We start from the raw sequence: 21,574 nt of genomic DNA on the forward strand, positions 1-21,574 counted from the left end.
TATTGCACCACCTGACATCCGCCAGGAAGTTGCAGCCAATAGTGAAAAGACCAAGGCAGTGACATCTCCAGCTCATCCCTTGTTTGGGTATCAGCCAGCACGTCAATGACTTAAATCTAGAAATAGTTTTCTTAGATCTACAGAGACACTCGCTGGAACACCTCAGCAAGCGAGAGTCCAAAAGTGGCAGGCTCAAACCCAGAACCTCAATCAATGGCTGCTACCAAATGAGAGACTCCCCCCTGGGCACACAGAAGGACTGGGTGACTTGGAAGGTGCTGAACAGACTGCGCTCTGGCACCACGAGATGCAGAACCAACCTTAAGAAATGGGGCCACAAGATGGAGTCCACGACATTCGAGGGTGAAGAGCAAACCACTGACCACCTGCTGCAATGCAACCTGAGCCCTGCCACATGCACAAGGGAGGACCTTCTTGAGGCAACACCAGAGGCACTCCAAGTGGCCAGATACTGGTCAAAGGACATTTAATCAACTACCAAGCTTGCAAACTTTGTGTTTTGTTTGTTTGTTTGTTTGTTAAAAAATGCAATACAACTGTTTGGCTTGCTCCTGATAAATAAACAAACACTAAGCCTTTTGAGCAAACCTGTTTTATCAAGAAGCCTCTGTTCTCTTCTTTTCCAGGGAAGGTGTTCTGGATGTAAATATTATTTATTTAAATAAAGATTTTTTTTAATTGCAAAGTTGTAGTGTGGAATACTATTGTTCAGGGTTCCTGCCAGCCATGCTTTATCTCATTTCATGCATGCAAACAAACAGATACATGCTGTCTTAGCATTCTGTACCCACTAAATATGCTTAGCCCACACTGAAGCAATTCAAGGCCACTTCCTGCTTCGGGCTTTCCCCACTTCTAAAGAATTTTCGGGTTATTGTGTACATACATTTAATTCCCCCAAATATGTCAATGTCTCCCTCTTGTGGATAAATTATTGTTTTAGTTTCATAAAGATTTCTGCCCAGAGGGACAGCTTCAGGAACAGAAGTAACTAGACCAGGGGTCCACAAACTTTTTAAACAGAGGGCCAGGTGACAGTCCCTCAAACTGTTGGAGGGCCGGATTATAATTTGAAAAACAAATGAATGAATTCCTATGCGCACTGCACATGTCTTATTTGTAGTGCAAAAAACACTTAAAACAATACACTAATTAAAATGAAGAACAATTTTAACAAATATAAACGTATTAGTATTTCAATGAGAAGTGTGGGTCTGCTTTTGGCTGATGAGATAGGATTGTTGTTGTTGTTGTGTGCTTTCAGACTTAGGTTGACCCTGAGCGAGGGCCGGGTAAATGACCTTGGAGGGCCGTATCCGGCTCCCAGGCCTTAGTTTGAGGACCCCTGAACTAGACCATTCTTTGACTAGTCTATGGAATAGCTCCAACTCTTATGGAAGAAACTGGTGGATATGTCAAAAACACATGTACTTGAGTATAAACTGAGTTTTTCAGCCCTTTTCTTAGGCTGAAAAAGCCCTTTCAGCTTATACTCGAGTCAAAGTAATTTATTATTTTACTCTATTATTATTATTATTATTAATAATAATATGTATTTTACTCTATTTATTATTATTACATTTACATTATTATACTCTATTATTATTATTACATTTATTATTTCTCTGTTATTATTATTAATTTTTCTCTATTATTATTGCATTTATTATTTTACTCTACTATTACTCCATTTATTATTTTACTTTATTATTGTTATTATTCCATTTATTATATTGGAGTGGGTTAAACCCTTGTGCTGGCAGGACTAAAGACCGACAGGTTAGAGATTTGAATCTGGGGAGAGCAGGGATGAGCTCCTTATATTAGCTCCAGCTCCCCATGTGGGGACATGAGAGAAGCCTCCCACAAGGATGACAAAACACCAAAACATCCAGGCATCCTCTGGGCAACATCCTTGCAGACGGCCTATTCCCTCACACGAGAAGCAACTTGAAGTTTCTCAAGTTGCTCCTGACACGAAAAAAAATTATTTTACTCTGTTATCATTATTATTGTTATTATTTATTTTACTCTATTTATTATTCTTATTATTACATTTACATTATTATACTCTATTATTATATTATTTTTCTATTATTATTATTATTATATTTATTATTTTACTCTAATCTTACATTTATTATTTTACTTTATTATTATTAGAAACACCACAAGATGAGTCCACAGCAGACACTCTGCTGGCTGTTGAATTGGATCACATGTCGGACCCTTCCCAAGTGTCTAGGATTGTGTGATGTATCAGCGAATAATGTGTGCAGATCTCAGTAAGGTGGTCTTCTGCAGCTGGCAGGTGGTAATTTTGTCAGCGCCGATTGTGTTTAAGTGCAGGCCAAGGTCTTTAGGCATTGTACCCAGTGCCTAAATAATAATAACATTATTATTTTTATTATTACATTTATTATTAAGTATTATTTTACTCTATTCTGCAGCTGGCAGATGGTAATTTTGTCAGTGCCGATTGTGTTTAAGTGCAGGCCAAGGTCTTTAGGCACTGCACCCAGTGCCTAAATAATAATAACATTATTATTATTATTATTATTATTATTATTATTATTATATTTATTATTAAATATTATTTTATTCTATTATTATTATATTATTACATGCATTATTTAAATTACATTTATTATTAAATATTATTTTACTCTATTATTATTATTACATGCATTATTTAAAACCATCCTGCAGCTCCCCAAAGAAGCCAGCCTTGAATCTGTGCAAATACTTACAGGCGCTGGGACATACACAGTGACAAAAACACAACACCCTTTTCCAGTATCAAGGTGCTTGATTTTAATTGCCACTCTGGTAGCTTAACTGCAAGTGACAGAGACAATGGCTCAAAAGACAGCACTGCAAGAATGAAAAGACAGATCATATCATCTTGATGCATTCCTTCCTGAAGATACCTTAACTCTCCAAAATAAGTGCACGAAGGTTACAGTCGAGACTGCTTTGTCCATCCCACCATCATGCCCAATTACATCTATGTCCTTTAGCTAATTAGTTGCAAATTAACAGCAAACTTTTTTAAAAATCATAAAGAAACGTTAGTATTGCTAATTTAACTCCCCGACATTGCAGCCATGATTTCCGCTTAGTAAGCCTTCCAAGCGAACACTCCCCAAGCCAGAAAACACTTTTGGAATGTGTTTTCTTGGTCTCTTTCTCTGCACAGGTCGTCACAGTCTCTGAACTTCCAGAGTCAAAACTTTGGGCCGATCTTTTCCCTGGCCCCACCCCTGAAAGAATACAACCGAGAATGCTTTACAAGCCACAAGGATCACTCAGCCAATGTCTGTTTTGATTTTTAATTCATCCACAGAAAGGGTCCCTCTTCCGTCGGGTCCAAGTTCTTCATTCATCTTGGTGGTGAGGAGGCTTTTCCTTCTTAGGAGACGGCTTCTGCTGGTGGTCCTTCACCTGAGGGCGGGAGGCGCTTGCCCCATCGCCAACCGCCGGCCCTGACTTGGCATCAATGCTTGCATGCTCCCTTTTCACCAGGTCTTCCAGCTCTTTCTGCGGAAGTGAAAAAAAAGGAAATAAAACTAGGGATGGATAGAGAAGCAACTTGTGTATGGATGGCAACCTGCTCTCTCTACGGTACAAAGAGAATACTCTTGTTAATTCCTCACAAGGTGTTCTGGGTTGCACTGCAACGATGCCATAACAAGACACATACCTTCCATCCCAAAAGCTCTGCCAAAGCATAGCAGCCGTCATCACAGTCTCCGAGCCATGCCACATCCCTGAGGGAGAAGAGATGGGGATGGAAGGTTCCCCCAAAAAGAACAGAGTCAGTGAACAACATTTAGCATGTTTGTATTTGTTTCCAAGAAACCCAAGCAATTTACACACATGATCTCAGTGAACAGTAAACAAAACAAAATCCAAGGAGAAGCTAGCTTGCAGCTTGGAAGCAGTGCAATTGGATCAACTTCCTTTCCTAAAGGGGCCTGGTCTAGGGGATGCTGGGAGCTGTAGTCTGGAAGAGTGTGTGCATATGTTTTGTGTGTTTTGTTTGTCAGAAGTTGTTTTTGCGCATGTGCTGTAGCGTCTTTTTGCTTTTTTGACTTTTTAAGTCCCTTCTGCTGTGTTTTTCAGTGTTTTTATGAGTGATGGTCACTCATTGGCCTGATAGGTGTATTGTGTCCAAATTTGGTGTCAATTCATCCAGTGGTTTTTGAGTTATGTTAATCCCACAAACTAACATTACATTTTTATTTATTTAGATATCACATGTAATATTACTAATAATATTGCAGTATAGTGGTATAGTGCAATACAGTAATATATAATACTAATATTGTGCTATGCTGATATGTTGTTGTTCATTCGTTCAGTCGTCTCCGACTCTTCATGACCTCATGGACCAGCCCACCCCAGAGCTCCCTGTCGGCCGTCACCACCCCCAGCTCCTTCAAGGTCAGTCCAGTCACTTCAAGGATGCCATCCATCCATCTTGCCCTTGGTCGGCCCCTCTTCCTTTTACCTTCCACTTTCCCCAGCATCATTGTCTTCTCTAGGCTTTGCTGTCTCCTCATGATGTGGCCAAAGGACTTCAGCTTTGTCTCTAGTCTCCTTCCCTCCAATGAGCGGTCGGGCTTTCTTTCCTGGAGGATGGACTGGTTGGATCTTCTCGCAGTCCAAGGCACTCTCAGCACTTTCCTCCAGCACCACAGCTCAAAAGCATCGATCTTCCTTCGCTCAGCCTTCCCTAAGGTCCAGCTCTCACATCCGTAGGTCACTACAGGGAATACCATGGCTTTGACTAGGCGGATCTTAGTTGCCAGTGTGATGTCTCTACTCTTTACTATTTTATCGAGACTGGACATTGCTCTCCTCCCAAGAAGGAAGCGTCTTCTGATTTCCTGGCCACAGTCTGCATCTGCAGTCATCTTTGCACCTAGAAATACAAAGTTTGTCACGGCCTCCACGTTTTCTCCCTCTATTTTCCAGTTGTCAATCATTCTTGTTGCCATAATCTTGGGTTTTTTTATGTTTAGCTGCAACCCGGCTTTTGCGCTTTCTTCTTTCACCTTGATTAGAAGGCTCCTCAGCTCCTCCTCGCTTTCGGCCATCAGAGTGGTGTCATCTGCATATCTGAGGTTGTTAATGTTTCTTCCAGCAATTTTCACCCCAGCTTTGCATTCCTCATTGCTGATATAATATAGTGTATATACATGTAACTTGTAAGCCGCACTGAGTCCCCTTCAGGGTAAGAGAGCGTGAGATATAAATATAGTAATAGTAGATAGATAAATAAATAAATAAAGGAACCAAAGAGATTGGGCAACTTCTCCAATGCCAGCCAGTGAGCTCAGTGTCAGTGGCCCACACAACTACTTATACCAGACATGGGCAAACTTTGACCTTCCAGGTGTTTTGGATTTCAGCTCCCACAATTCCTTACAGTATTGATAAGGATCCCCTGGTGGCGCAATGGGTTAAACCCCTGTGCCGGCAGGTCTAAAGACCGACAGGTCGCATGTTCGAATCCAGGAAGAGAGCAGATGAGCTCTCTCTGTCAGCTCCAGCTCCTCATGCGGGGACATGAGAGAAGCCTCCCACAAGGATGGTAAAACATCAAAACATCCGGGCGTCCCCTGGGCAACGTCCTTGCAGACGGCCAATTCTCTCACACCAGAAGCAACTTGCAGTTTCTTAAGTTGCTCCTGACATGGAAAAAGAAAACTAAGGATACGACACCATAAGCACCAAGAGAGCTGCATATCTTTCACTGAGGTGAATTCCAATTTATCACACACTGCAAGTTCCCTTTGTTTGGAAGCCTTGACAATACAATGTACTTTTTCTTTGCAGGACTCCAGCCCAAAATATAAGCCTTTGGTTTATATCCCCATCATTCCATCCCCGGTCCCTGCGATTACTTGCCTGTATGCCTTTTCTGATTCAAAGTCCATACCGCAGCCAAAGCCCATCAGGGACATGAAAGGGTCGCTCTGCAAGGAGATAAAAAGGCTTAGCATGATGGCGCTTGTGATTCTGGTGTGTGTTTTTTGACAATTTGGGTGTCATTATAACATTCACTTTTTTGTTGAGTTCCAGGGCCAGAGAAGCAGAAGAACGGCCTGCCTCAGGGGAGTGTGCTTGCTCCATCCATGTTCAACATCCATGTTCAACATCTACACAAATGACCAGCAACTGCCAGAAGGGACAGAGAGTTTCATCTATGCTGATGATCGTGCCATTACTGCTCAAGCAGGGAGCTTTGAGATTGTTGAACAGAAGCTCTCCAAAGCTCTAGGTGCCCTTACTGCCTATTACAGGGAAAACCAACTGATTCCTAATCCATCTAAAACACAGGCATGTGCCTTTCACCTTAAGAACAGACAAGCATCCTGAGCTCTGAGGATTACCTGGGAAGGAATCCCACTGGAGCATTGCAGCGCACCCAAATACCTGGGAGTCATTCTGGACCGTGCTCTGACCTACAAGAAGCACTGCCTGAATATCAAGCAAAAAGTGGGTGCTAAAAACAATATAATATGAAAGCTGACTGGCACAACCTGGGGATCACAACCAGACACAGTGAAGACATCTGCCCTTGCGCTATGCTACTCTGCTGCTGAGTACGCATGCCCAGTGTGGAACACATCTCACCACGCTAAAACAGTGGATGTGGCTCTTAATGAGACATGCCGCATTATCACGGGGTGTCTGCACCCTACACCACTGGAGAAATGACAGTGTTTAGCCGGTATTGCACCACCAGACATCCACCAGGAAGTAGCAGCCAATAGTGAAAGGACCAAGGCAGTGACATCTCCAGCTCATCCCCTGTTTGGGTATCAGCCAGCACGTCAACGACCTAAATTAAGAAACCGTTTTCTAAGATCTACAGAGACACTCGCCGGAACACCCCAGCAAGCGAGAGTCCAAAAGTGGCAGACTCAAACCCAGAACCTCAATCAATGGCTGATACCAAATGAGAGACTCCCTCCTGGGCACTCAGAGGACAGGCGACCTGGAAGGCACTGAACAGACTGCGCTCTGGCACCACGAGATGCAGAGCCAACCTCAAGAAATGGAGCCACAAAGTGGAATCCTCGACATGCGAGTGTGGAGAAGAGCAAACCACTGACCACCTGCTGCAATGCATCCTGAGCCCTGCCACATGCACAAAGGAGGACCTTCTTGCGGCAACACCAGAGGCACTCCAAGTGGCCAGATACTGGTCAAAGAACATTTAATCAACTACCAAGCTTGCAACTTTTGTTTTGTGTCTGTTTGTTGTTTTGTTCTGTTAGAAACGTAATATAATTGCCTGGTTGCCCCTGACACGATAAATAGAGAAACTTTTTGTCGGAAATATGAACTCAGGGTCTGACCAAAGAAGAGGGAACCAAACTTGACCTTACCTCCCCTGTCTTTTCTTTATTAATAAGAAGCCGTGGGGTGTTTGTGGGGACTCTGGAAGAGAAAGAAGAATCAGGGGAAAATATTAACATGGCTATGCCTCGATAAGTAACATTAGCCAAAATATTCTTTCAACAAGCTTCACCTACCTGGCAACAAGCGAGGCAAAGGGCTGGACCTGAAGGGAAGTGCCCATGATAATAAGCAAGTCCACATTCTGGAAATCCTGCAATCAGAGTTGGTAAAGGAAAATGAGCCAGAGGGCTGTTCTTCAAGACTAGGAACAAAACAAAAATACTATAGTAGTTCTCAACCTGTGGGTCCCCAGATGTTTTGGCCTTCAACTCCCAGAAATCCTAACAGCTGGTAAACTGGCTGGGATTTCTGGGAGTTGTAGGCCAAAATACCTGGGGACCCACAGGTTGAGAACCACTGCTATAGGAGGTGGCACAGTTGTGGCTACTACAGCCCTAACCCTGAAGGTAAACAACTCAAGCACTTACTGACTGCATCAGAGAGAAGAACCGAGAAGGCAAATTTTCCCCAAAGAACACGATATCTGAGTAAAAAGGGGGAAAAGACACTTAATATTGTCAGGGCTTTATGTTTCTCTGCCAAAGATTCCCCTTCTACTAAAATAAATAAAATAATACATCTCTTATTGGAAATTCCATAAGCTATTGGAAATAAGTGCACCATAACCTTATTGAAAAGGTAAAAATGATGTCTCATCCGTTTGGCAAATGTGAATCTCCATGAACATGTAGAGACCACCTTTCGAAAACCACTAGTCAAGGAAAGGCATGACATTGTTAGAAGTCAACTCTTTGAACAAGTGATTTCATAAGCATTCGTGTAATGGCACACCGGTACCTCGGCTGTTAAACTGAAGAACCATGTCTTTAAACTGTCAAGGATATAGACATGCCACTACAAAAACATATTTGGTTAACAGGGGATGGTTGTTTCTTTGAAGCTGAAGTTGCCCATCTAGTCTTCTTTAAAAATAACATCTCAGGTTTACAAACAAACTTCTTATATATATTTAGCATACTAGTCCACAGTCCAATGTCTTTAAGCATGTAGACATAGTCCACTGCATAACTGTACTCACTGAAGTCTGAATGGAGACAAATTGCACCCACCTACATTGAGGTCTAAAAGCATACTATATAATACTACTACTACTACTAATAATAATACTTTATTTGTAACCCGCTACCATCTCCCCAAGGGACTCGGTGCGGCTTACATGAGGCCGAGCCCACAATACAACAATAAAACAATAGCAACAGTAATACAAACAATAAATAAAACTCATAAACAGAAAATAGCAATAAACATTAACAATAACACAACAATAACAAAAATGGAGTCCTGTGTCTGAAGCCTCTCCCACACCAAAGAGGTACAGTCAAACCAAAATGTACATACAATATAGGTTAACAATTATACACATTTAAAAACAGTTAGTGTCCGTAGACACCTCCAAGGTCATGTGGCCGGCATGACTGCATGGAGCGCCGTTACCTTCCCGCCGGAGCGATACCTATTGATCTATTCACATTTGCATGAACTGCTAGGTTGGCAGAAGCTGGGGCTGACAGCGGAAGCTCATGCTGCTCCCCAGATTCGAACCTGCAACCTTTCGGTCAACAAGCTCAGCAGCTCAGCGCCACTGGGGGCTCCCATTATTATAATGTAATGCAATATAATACTAATAATAATATGCTATTATAATTATATGTTTATATTACATTTATTTATTTACTATTTACTATACTTACATACCGCTTTTCTCGGGTGACTCAAAGCAGTACTACTAATAATATTACAATATAATGGTATAGTATAATCTAGTAATATTTAATACTGATATTGTACTATGCTAATAATATAATATATTGTATGCATATATATATATCTTATAAGCCGCTCTGAGTCCCCTTCGGGGTGAGAAGGGCGGCATGTAAATGCCGTAAATAAATACATAAATAAATTGGAGGAGGCTTGGAAGGTTGCTATTTCCAACATCACCTTACAGCTATGATGAGATGCTTATGCAAGAAATCTATCTGAAGTCTCTGAAGCCAGGGTTGTTCCTGAAGATGATTTTTACAAGTCAGGACTGCAGGCTTTTGGGTCTATTTCCATGATTAACTAAGGGAGGATAAGTTATGCAAAGCAATAATAATCCAAAACTACATAATTCCTACAAGGAATAAGATTCCAGAGCCAGTGAGGTACATTGTCTGCAATAGCCTCCAGCAAGGGTCACCCTGGCGTTTTGATTAAATCTTCTTGCTGGCAATTCCATTCACCAGATGGCCTTTTGGCCCTTGTGCTCAATCATTAGCTCGAAAGATTATTCCAAGTCCAATCTGCCAAAATGGAAACCGAACAGCATTTTGCCTAAAGGTGTTACCAAGAGAATGTTTGCAGTTCTAAAAGAGACTTTTCAAAGGAGGTGCTCACCTGGCTTCACCACGCTCTGACATTTTTCACATTTGGGGATGAGAGAAGAAAATATCTTTTCTGAAAGGAAATAGAAAAGAGACCTTTTAGAATCTTTAGGTGGGAGTCAGCTGCATTAAGATCACTACTGACCAAAGGGTCATGAGTTCAAAGCCAGCCCGGGTCGAAGTGAGCTTCTGATCAATTTGTGTAGCTTGCTGTCGACCTTTGCAGCCCAAAAAACAGTTGCATCTGTCAAGTAGGAAATTTAGGTAGCGTGTATGCGGGGAGGCTAATTTAACTAATTTATGACACCATAAAAATCTCCAGCAAGCATGCAAAGAATGAGGAAGTACTTCATCGGTGTCACAAATGGACGGTGAAGCAACAGCTCCCCTGGTGGCCAGAATACCCTAATCAAAAAAGCTGGAATGTTAAATAGCTTCTATATATGTTGTGTGTCTATGGCATTGAATGTTTGCCATGTACATGTACATTGTAATCCACCCTGCGAGGTGAGAAGGGCGGAATATAAATACTGTAAAGAAATAAATTGGTTCTTTAAAGCTTCGCATGAAAGAGTGGGTAATATTCGGATGACAACTCCCTCCCCACCTTCCACTCCAAAGCCCCACCTTTCATCCACTCCAAGCTGTACATCTTCTTGCAGGTGGGGCTGATGCAGTGCGAGGTATAGAAGGTGCCATGAGCTTCTACCAAATCCTCATGATCCAGACCAGCTACCCGCTCCAAGGTATCAATGTTCTGAGAGATAGAGAGATTGAGTAAAATAAATGAGTGGGGAAAATAATGTTGAATCTATAGATGCAAAGATACGGATATCTTGACCCTGGGATTTGCAATAACTGTGACATCTATAAAGATTTTTGTTTTTCACAAAGCAAATCCATAGAGAATTTTTAGCATCTAGGTAATTTTATAACTTACTATTTTTACTACTTGAATTGTCATCCAATCTGATGTCCTATATTATATTAACCGATCCTGTTAATTTGCTCTGTTTCCATAATTTTTCCTATGCTGTCATACATTGTCATCTACCTTACTAAACCACGTTATCCTTTAACTAGTTTACGTAGTGGTTTTCCTCCCCACCCCTTTCAAAATTAGTCTGCTGTTATTGTTGTTGCTAGTTATTTTTCTTATGCTATTTTATGCTGTTTTAATTGTTATTGCTTTCATAGAATCATAGAATCAAAGAGTTGGAAGAGACCTCATGGGCCATCCAGTCCAACCCCATTCTGCCAAGAAGCAGGAATATTGCATTCAAATCACCCCTGACAGATGGCCATCCAGCCTCTGTTTAAAAGCTTCCAAAGAAGGAGCCTCCACCACACTCCGGGGCAGAGAGTTCCACTGCTGAACGGCTCTCACAGTCAGGAAGTTCTTCTTCGTGTTCAGATGGAATCTCCTCTCTTGTAGTTTTATTTTAATTGTATTCTGCCTGGGCTTGGGCCCCATGTAAGCCTCCCCGAGTCCCTTTGGGGAGATGGAGGCGGGGTAGAAAAATAAAGTTCTTCTTCTACTACTACTATTTTACAATTTTTATTATTTTAATTTTATTTTATACTTTATTTCATTAAACAAACATGTATTAATTCAATCTGAGACTTATTTCATGAATATATTTTCCTGCTTTTTAATAACTTCAGTATGTGTAAAATTATAAAGATAAACCTTGAAAGTAAATGTAGAATAATAATAATAATAATAATAACAACACTTTATTTATACCCCGCTACCATCTCCCCAAGGGACTCGGTGCGGCTTACATGAGGCCGAGCCCAAAATACAACAATACAGCAATAACAATAACAATACAAGCAATATAAAACAACAAAACAGTAAAACAATAACATAAACATTATCAAATAAGACAACACCAAATGTAATTAAAATTAAATCTTTGTACAAAGCCCAGGAGTATCGAACAATAGGCATAGTTAAAGTTTCAAAGCCATAAGATGGTCTCTACATGGGCCCAGATACATCGATCTCTGTGTTTTTGTTTTTTCTATCACTTTTGACTATCATTCTGGGTCACGCTGCTGCTAATAAGTTACTCTGCTGTGCATTTATGAGGATGATTTTTTGTTAATAAACCCACTCATCAAGAAGACTACTGTTTAATACAAAAAAATTATAAACACTCTTGAAGAGCGGTCTGACAGACTTCATCCAGCAGCTAAAGAGAATGTTGTAAAGGGAAGTTTATTTATTTATTTACTGTATTTGTATACCGCCTTTCTCAGCCAATCGGCGACTCAAGGGGGTTTCCAACAAATCAGTACACATAAAAACATAATATAGATTAAAACATTAAATGGTATAAAACACCACAAAAGCAATAAAAACAACATCATTAGCGTCTCCTTATTAACAAGCATTGTCCAGTTCCATTGTCAAATCATTCAATTTCCTATATTAGCTGCTCTGCATTTGTAAACGCTTGCTCCAACAGCCATGTTTTAACTTGCCTCCAAAATGTCAAGAGGGAGGGAGCAGATCTGATCTCCCTAGGGTGTTGCATAGCTGAGGGGCCACCACTGAGAAGGCCCTATCTCTCGTCCCTGCCAAACGTACTTGAGATGAAGGCAGGACTGAGAGCAGGGCCTCCCCAGACGATCTTAGAGTCCTCAGTGGTTCGTAAGGGGAGACACGTTCGGACAGGTAAGTTGGGCCAAAACCATTCAGGGCTTTATAGGCCAAAGTCATCGCTTTGAATTGGGCCCGGTAGCAAACAGGCAGCCAGTGGAGATGGCGCAACAAGGGGGTTGTATGCTCCCTAAGCACTGCTCCTGTTAGCAACCTGGCTGCTGTTCGTTGGACTAGTTGAAGCTTTTGTACCATCTTCAAAGGCAACCCCACGTAGAGCACGCTTGCAGTAGTCTATATTACTTTCTATACTATACTTTCGGGCCTAAGAGCTACCACTGGAGCTTTTATTGGTCTGGTAGAGCTTGGGATTCTGGTTGCAGCACCTCCAGGAAATTGCCCAACCCAAGAAATGGAGCGAAGTACTGGTTCTGGAAATTGCCAAGCTGACTATGAACTAGAAATAGCCAAACTATCTGCACTAGATATTTCTCTCCAATTGTTGCAGGCCCGGTCTTTTGTAGCAAGACAGGTATAATAGAAGGTGTACCGCTCTCTTTTTTTCAAGAGGAAGGACAGTTTCACTCACCTGTGTGTAGCAACGGAGCAGCAGCCCTTTCTCTTTCAGGAGGCGCATGAAGTAGTGACAAACCGTGGGCTGAAAAAGGAGTAAAAGAGCTTAAACTGCTCTCCTAAATAATAAAAAAGCAGGAAGTTAACCTGCGGACTTCCAAAATCAGGCATGGGCCAACTTTGGCCCTTCAGCTCTTAGGAATTGCGGGAGTTGAAGTCCAAAACACCTGGAGGGCCAAAGTTTGCCCATGCTTGTCTATACACTGCAGTTCTATAGTTTCTTCTTGCTATTGCTGATTATTCACCTGCCCTCTTTAAGCAGCATCAAGTAAGGAGATGGAGCAGCATCACTTTAAGTTTTTCATCTAAACCAGTAGTTCCCAAACCTGGGTCCCCAGTTGCTGTTGGATTTCAAATCCTAGAAGCCTCGGTTGGCACAACCAATGGTCAGAGATTGTGGGAATGACATTCCAACAAATCTGGAGACCAACTATTAGGAACCACTCTTCTAGACAGATATCACATCCTAGATGCAGAGAATGAGTGGACAGACATTTGTTGTTCATTCGTTCAGTCGTCTCTGACTCTTCGTGACCTCATGGACCAACCCACGCCAGAGCTCCCTGTTGGTCGTCACCACCCCCAGCTCCCTCAAGGTCAGTCCAGTCACTTCAAGGATGCCATCCATTCATCTTGCCCTTGGTCGGCCCCTCTTCCTTTTACCTTCTGTCTCCTCATGATGTGGCCAAAGGGACAGAAATATCACAGGAAAAAGAAGTTCAAAGTAAAAGTGCCAAGCCCAAAGATCCCTCAAAATCCAGTCAACACTGCTGAGTAAGTTTGGCTGAAAATTTACAAAATCTAAAAAAGCCTACAAATCTCAGAACAAGAAATGAGAAATGTGGTAGAAACAATAGGGATGAAAAGAAATACCAAAGTACGAGAATGAGGAGGAAAATATTGCACAAATGGTATTGTACACCCTGCCAATTAGCATACTATTATAAAAAGGGGAGTAGGCAGTGCTGGCATGCATGCCATCAGGAAGGGCGCTTTATGTAGGAATGTGAATATGTACAAGATTTTTGGCAGATTATACAAAATGAGTCAAATCAAATACTAGGATATGAGTGGGTCATAACAAAGGAAATGGCAGCATTAGGGAAAAGAGAGGAAACGGGAAATAAAAGGGAAATAAAAGAAGCAATACTAGAATGTGCCCAAGCAGTAATAGTATTAGGGTGGAAAGATAAATCAAAATGGACAGTTAACAAATGGTACCAATGTATGGTGGAGCAAATGGAATTTGAAATTATGAATGTGAAATTAAATGATTTAAAAATCAATGAAAATAGAATGAGATAAATGGAAGAAAGATGGACAAGGGTAAAGAAGTAATTCATGAATCAATCCGGAGATCAAGCCATAAGAAATAAGATACAAATGTTATATACTATATAGGATGAAAATGTATAAAGATAAAGATATAAAGATTGTCTCAAAAAGAAATGAATATGTAAAAGAAAACAATCATAGTGTTGGTGGGAATTGTAAATGTTTTGTGTGTGTACGGTATGTATTTTAAAATTAAAATAAAAAAATCTAAAAAAGCCTTTGGGAATAATAAAGCATCCTTATGCAGTCCAATATTCTAGATTTCTCTAATGTACATGACGTTTCTTTTGCATTCAAACACCACATACTTTCAGCCATTCAATAGCAGGAAAAGAAATTCTGCTTATCTAACATATAAAAACTCCAAATATTTTTCCACAGTCCAGGTGCAATGCTGACTTTTGCTGTGATACGCTGTAAAGAAGGTATAAAACCTACTTTAATATTCATCGTTAATATTAAATGAATAATATTAATATTCATTTAATATTTAGAACCCACATCCAACTATTTTAAAGTTACTCTTGGAAGCAATCGCACTTCTGAAACATTCTAGCTTACCTTGAACTGTCCTGGGTACAGCTCCCGGGCCAAAGCAAAAAATGGTTCTGGGTGTTTCTAAATCAAGACAGAGAAACAGAAAAGATAGTGTGGGAAAATAAATCTGAATGGAGTGGATTTAGCTGATGTTAGATACAAGCAGGAGACTCAGTGTAGTACCTTGAAGTAGTTGATCTCAAAGATGGCTTCAGGGTATGGCAGGTTGTACTGCTGCAGATTGGCATAGAGCCCTGTCCCTGGGGAGCGGAAATCTGGAATCCCAGCAGCTAGAAGGTACAAAGGGAGTTCATTCATACATTCAGACAGTGAAAAAGAACCAGCAGTTCAAACAGCTGAAGATTCCTTCCAAAAATGTGATGCCCTTGGCTAGGATTCCTCTGATGTATCCAGACACTGACATCAGCTCTAGATATAATGGGGAGGGAATACTGGAGTTACTGAAGCAAGAGGGGAGGATTTGAACAAGAAAGTCACTTAAAAGGAGACATGGCAGATTAGAGTAACAGCCCAATGTCTACTACGGTGTAGAAAAAATATATACAAACTATTCCAGGAGCATTTTCTCCTGACATTTTGCCGGCATCTTCAGAGGACCTGATGGTAGTAAAGCAACTGGAGTATATCTACCTGCTCTACTGCTATCAGATCCTCTGAAAATGCCAGCCATAGATGAAGGCGAAACGTCAGGAGAACACGCTAATAATAATAATGCCCCTGTGACACTCACCGGTCGAGATTCCTGCTCCAACCATAAACACCACATTTTTGCCTGCAAAGGAAAAAGAGACATACTTTAATTGTGAACCATTAATTCTGGAAAAGCATTTTCCTCTATCCCACCACATTTTGAGTTAGCACAAATTAATTTCAGAGCTCACACGCCTGTTCAACTTTTCCTTAGCACCGCTTTGTCTCAGCATTGCATGGCTGTCACAGAAGTCAGAAGCCCCAAAGAATTGGAGGAGAACAGCACAACACTACCTTCCACCCAAATCCAAAGCCACCCTCAAAGGGAGAACCGGCTTACATTTGTCAGTCAGCATGTATCTGCTCACTCCCTCCAAGGTCAGCTCATCTAGCACTTTTTCAGGCTTCTCGCTGCCCAAATTTAATGTCCGGGACAAGAGGTTTCGCAAAAACTCCACTGTCAAAAAAAGGAGAAATCTTTAAAACCAGCCCCAATGGCTCTCAGCAATTGAGTTCATGCTTGAAAGAAGGTCCTATGCCAGGGGACCTCAAACTTTTTAAACAGAGGGCCAGGTCACAGTCCCTCAATCTGTTGGAGGGCCGGATTATAATTTGAAAAAAAAAATGAATGAATTGCTATGCACACTGCACGTATTTGGAGTGAAAAAAACTCTTAAAAACAATACAATAATTCAAATGAATAATTTTAACAAATATATAAACTTATTAGTATTTCAATAGGAAGTGTGGGCCTGCTTTTGCCTGATAAGATAGGATTGTTGTTGTTTTTGTGTGCTTTCAAGACGTTTCAGACTTAAGTTGACTCTGAGTGAGGGCCGGGTAAATGATCTTGGAGGGCTGTATCCGGCCCTCGGGGCTTAGTTTGAGGACACCTGTCCTATGCAGTCCAAAAAGACTAGCAAGTCCACAAAATGTAAACTCCAAAATGTGACAGACTCTTCAATCAAAACAAGACAGTCTCAAATAATAGTGGAATACACTATAATGAAAATAAGGAACAGACTCATGGCTTGTATACCACGTTCTGGAGAAACACTAGATTAGTAAAACAGAATGGTTAGAACAAGGATTTTTTCTATCTTGACAATGCCAGAAGGAAAGAATCAAGTAAGAATTGTTAACCTGGAGACAAAGGTTTCAGACACCTAGGTATATTATATTCTTAGACCCTGAACCAACTCAAGAAACAAATTCCAAACAGGGCCTAAATATAAGCAGTCCCCACATTATGAACAAGATGGCTTCTGTAGGTTTGTTCTGAAGTTGAATTTGTATGAAAGTTGGGACAGCATAGCATAGGGAGGGGTTCACACTTCGGTGGGGTTTGTTTGGCCATCTTTGCCCCTGTGAGAATTGGGTGTTTAAAAATGTGGCTTGTGGTAATAAGGATTGATGAGAAAGCTTCAGTGGAGACACCTTTTCCTCATAATAACTCTTCCCGAAGTGAATTCCCGATTCACCCCCATTCTTAACTACGAGTCATTTGTAACTTGGAGACTGCCTGTATGCATTCCCCAAAGCCTCCTACAAGTGTAAGAATACCCCAAATAGGACACCTACTTTCGGTCAATCCAGAAGCCCCACCTTCGTCATCAGAATCGGAACCCTGAAATGAAAAGAAAGAAAGGATTAAGGAATGAAGGGTAATTTGCTCTTATCTGGAGGTAAGATCAGCCTCCCATGGAGGTAAGATCAGCCTCCTCGCTGATGGTATTCCGAAGAAGACTAAAAACTTGGATGTTCAAACAGGCATTTGGTTAATTCGGTGCAATGAATGTGTTGATTACGGATTGGTAATATGGATGATGCAATTGGACCACGATTTTATTTAGGAGATGTATCGGATTGTGATTTTGTGATTTCGTGTAATATTGTGTATTATGTTTTTTATGGTTTTAATTGTATACTGTGCACTGTATATTGTGTTGTAAATCGCGTTGAGTCGCCAGTTAGGCTGAGAAACGGCGGTATACAAGGACAGTAAATAAATAAATAAATAAATAATCTGATATTAATATAACTCAGGCATGGAGGCCCTCCCTCCAGGTGTTTTGGACTTCACCTCCCGCAAATCCTAATAGTATATTGGCCTGATCCAACTGCTTCTTGCTCTTCCTTGAGGACTGATAGTTATTCCCCCCTTCTTTCTGACATCTCTAATTTCAGTGCTCACCTTGTTCAAAGTAGAGGCTCAAGGTTTGCTTATAGGCTTCACTTAGAAGTTCTGCTCCCAAACCTGGACTGTGTCCAGGACACAGTTAAGATCATTTTAGGATTAGGTCGGGGGGGGGGGGTTGCTTTGGTTTTTAGTTTGAATATATACTTGCATATTGATTGTAACTTTAAAAAAATTCCAATGATGTTTAAATCTGTTTTAATGTTTATATATTTGTTGATTTTAACATAAGTTCACCTTGAGTTTTTTTTGGAGAAAAAGCTGGGTACAAATAAACATAATAATCCTATCCTATCCAATTTGTTACTGATTTATTTATTTAAAACATTTATATTCCACCCTTCTCACCCCAAAGGGGACTCAAATATTCAATGCCAGGACACAAATTCTTATATACATACATAAACATTAAAACATTTATCAAAATATTAAAATACACCATTTAAAACCATCCTAGTCATCCATGTCAAATCTAATTGGCCTGGTATTCTTTCCTATTGCTGCTTTATTACCCTGTCCCGAAAGCTTGGTCCCACAGCCAAGTTTTTACCATCCTTCTAAAGGACAGGAGGGAGGGAGCCGACCTGATCTCACCAGGAAGAGATTTCCATAGCTGGGGAGCAATCACCGAGAAAGCCCTGTCTCTCGTCCCACCAACTGTGCCTGTGACAATGGAGGAACAGAAAGCAGGGCCTCCCCAGAGGATCTTAATCTCCGCGATGGTTCATAGAGGGAGATGCATTCGGACAGATAATTTGGGCCGGAGCCTTTTAGGGCTTTATAGGACAAAGCCAGTACTTTGAATTGTGCCCGGTAGCAAACTGGCAGCCAGTGGAGCTGGCGTAACATGAGAGTTGTATGCTCCCTGTATGCCGCCCCAGTTATTAACCTGGCTGCTTCTCATTGGACTAATTGAAGCTTCCAAGCAGTCTTCAAAGGCAACCCCACATAGAGTGCGTTGCAGTAGTATATCCTAGACGTAACGAGAGCGTGGACCACCGTGGCCACCCGTTACTGATCCACCCCTTTGGGCTTCACGCAAATCTACCATTTGCCAAAATATACAATCCTGTGCTTTTCTTTTCCATTCCTGGTTGAATAACTTAACCATGAGTTTGTCCCATTAAGTATAAAGTCTGCCCAATGGCTGCTTGTGGTCTCTTGGTATCCTGTTCACTAGTCGCCATGTCCATCGGTGGCCTTTTGTTTGTGATAAATGCTTGACCCCTCTTCGTTTTGCTTCAAAGAAATCCTTTACCTCATCTTGGACTCCTTTATTTCCTTTTGCTTTCCTCCTTTCTTGGGCTACCTTCCATTGTCTCAGCAACTAAAACATACGGTCATCTAAAAACATTCAACCAGGTAAACCAAGGGATTTTGGTTTGTACAGGATAAGGATAGTGTATCATATGCAAAACTGGATGATCTGGGGACAGATATTACAATCACTGGAGCATTGCAATACACCCAAATACCTGGGAATCACTTTGGACCGTGCTCTGACCTACAAGAAGCACTGCCTGAACATCAAGAAAAAAGTGGGCGCTAGAAACAACATCATACGAAAGCTGACTGGCACAACCTGGGGATCACAACCAGACACAGTGAAGACATCTGCCCTTGTGCTGTGCTACTCTGCTGCTGAGTATGCATGCCCAGTGTGGAACACATTTCACCACGCTAAAACAGTGGATGTGGCTCTTAATGAGACATGCCGCATTATCACAGGGTGTCACAGGGTGTCTGCGCCCCACACCACTGGAGAAATTACACTGCTTAGCCGGTATTGCACCACCTGACATCCGCCGGGAAGTAGCAGCCAATAGCGAAAGGACCAAGGCAGAGACATCTCCAGCCCATCCCCTGTTTGGGCATCAGCCTGAACGTCAATGACTTAAATCTAGAAATAGTTTTCTAAGATCTACAGAGACACTCGATGGAACACCTCAGCAAGCGAGAGTCCAAAAGTGGCAGGCTCAAACCCAGCACCTCAATCTGTGGGTGATACCAGATGAGAGACTCCCCCCTGGGCACACAGAAGACTGGGCGACTTGGAAGGCGCTGAACAGACTGCGCTCTGGCATCACGAGATGCAGAGCTAATCTTAAGAAATGGAGCCACAAAGTGGAATCCACAACATGCGAGTGTGGAGAGGAGCAAACCACTGACCACCTGCTGCAATGCACCCTGAGCCCTGCCACATGCACAATGGAGGACCTTCTTGCGGCAACACCAGAAGCACTCCAAGTGGCCAGATACTGCTCAAAGGACATTTAATCAACTACCAAACTCGCAAATTTTGTATTTTGTCTGTTTGTTTGTTTTGTTCTGTTAGAAATGTAATACAATTGACTGGTTGCCCTGACACGATAAATAAATAAATGTAGACTTGTCCACAGCTGCATGGTATATGGTAGACTCCTGCAGAGGTGAGAGGATCCCTCTTGTCCTTTGCTGAACGTAGGATTTGTTGGATTTTCTTGGTGGGTCTGTATGTGGTTTGTATGTTGTGTTTCCTCATCAGACAAGTCTACATAGGGACCACCAAATGCAGCGCCCAGACATGCATCAAGGAACATGAAAGGCACTGCAAACTACTCCAACCAGAGAAATTAGCCATAGCAGAGCACCTGATGACCAACCTGGACACAGCATATTATTTGAGAACACAGAAGTGCTGGACCACTCTCACAAACACCATGTCAGACTACACAAAGAAGCCATTGAAATCCACAAGCATGTGGACAATTTCAACAGAAAGGAGGAAACCATGAAGATGAACAAAATCTGGACACCAGTATTAAGAAAACTCAAAAATTACAACAGCAAAACAACAGAGAGTAAACAATCAGGCACAGCAATTCACTCTCAACAAGAGATTCCCCCCAGGCGCTTCCAGGCCATTGAATGCAAATCAAGGTGATCAGCTGAAACATTACCCTGGTCATTCCACAGATATATAAACCCATTTTTCCTACTTCCAACAGACCTCACTACCTCTGAGGATGCTTGCCATAGATGCAGGCGAAACGTCAGGAGAAAAATTGCCTCCAGAACATGGCCATATAGCCCAGAAAAACCTACAACAACCCAGTGATCCCGGCCATGAAAGCCTTCGACAATACAAAGTTAATAATAATAATAATAATAATAATAATATGAAAATGCACAAAGCAAAGATCAAATATAAGGTGCAAGTTTAAAATTGGTCATTGATAGGTCACAAAACCCCGTTAAAGGGTCAGAATTTGAGTCCAGGAGCCCATTCTCTGCCCGTTTCCCTTCTCACCGAGGAGCCGGACGCTGCTTCCCTCTCTGCGGTCGCATCGGCTTCGTTTGTGGCGGAGGAGGCGGCGGCGGCGGCGTCAGCGGCAGCTCCGGGTTCTGTGACAGAAGGAGCATAACAAAGGGACCCTGGTTGCCTCGGTTACCTGACGCTGGCAGGCCAAGGGAGGCCTGAGACCGGTCCCCACCAGGCCTCAGGCCTCCCTTCTCCGTCCAACCCCTCTCCGCGGGCCTACATTTACCTTCCCGGCTTTCCATGAAGCATCCGCCGCCGCCACCGAAGAGAGAAAACCACAACAACAACAAAAGGCCCCAAAACGGAAGTTGTCACGGACTCCCAGAAAGCACCGCGGTGTTGTCCCAGTCGCAGCCAATCAGTGAACG

General features: G+C 41.9%; 1 protein-coding gene across 2 annotated transcripts; it reads right to left on the reverse strand.

The window, feature by feature from the left end:
* Nucleotides 1-2,810: 2,810 nt before the first annotated feature.
* On the reverse strand, nt 2,811-21,521 carry LOC132782148 (NAD-dependent protein deacetylase sirtuin-2). 2 transcript variants are annotated; one of them, XM_067461849.1, is made up of 16 exons: nt 21,433-21,521; nt 21,195-21,289; nt 17,290-17,335; nt 16,049-16,165; nt 15,749-15,790; nt 15,181-15,287; nt 15,022-15,078; nt 13,082-13,150; nt 10,512-10,641; nt 9,898-9,957; nt 7,926-7,981; nt 7,572-7,648; nt 7,425-7,476; nt 5,938-6,005; nt 3,725-3,791; nt 2,811-3,561 (listed from the first exon to the last, which is right to left on the reverse strand). In XM_067461849.1, exons 1-16 carry the CDS (start codon nt 21,446-21,448, stop codon nt 3,400-3,402), a joined length of 1,221 nt encoding a protein of 406 aa, XP_067317950.1. In that variant the 5' UTR covers nt 21,449-21,521; the 3' UTR covers nt 2,811-3,399. The 2 variants fall into 2 exon arrangements, with proteins under 2 accessions (XP_067317950.1, XP_067317949.1); XM_067461848.1 differs by having other exon boundaries at nt 21,195-21,319; nt 21,433-21,504.
* Between the last annotated feature and the right edge of the window lie 53 nt (nt 21,522-21,574).

Source organism: Anolis sagrei, chromosome Y, assembly GCF_037176765.1.
Source record: "Anolis sagrei isolate rAnoSag1 chromosome Y, rAnoSag1.mat, whole genome shotgun sequence".
NCBI lineage: Eukaryota > Metazoa > Chordata > Lepidosauria > Squamata > Dactyloidae > Anolis > Anolis sagrei.

Excerpts from the sequence above, each read along its gene's own strand:
- LOC132782148 (XM_067461848.1), bottom strand. Across the intron at positions 15,079-15,180 it reads TTGAGATCAACTACTTCAAG|AAACACCCAGAACCATTTTT; the intron begins GTACTACACTGA and ends GTCTTGATTTAG. Across the intron at positions 3,562-3,724 it reads CAGAGCTTTTGGGATGGAAG|AAAGAGCTGGAAGACCTGGT; the intron begins GTATGTGTCTTG and ends TCACTTCCGCAG.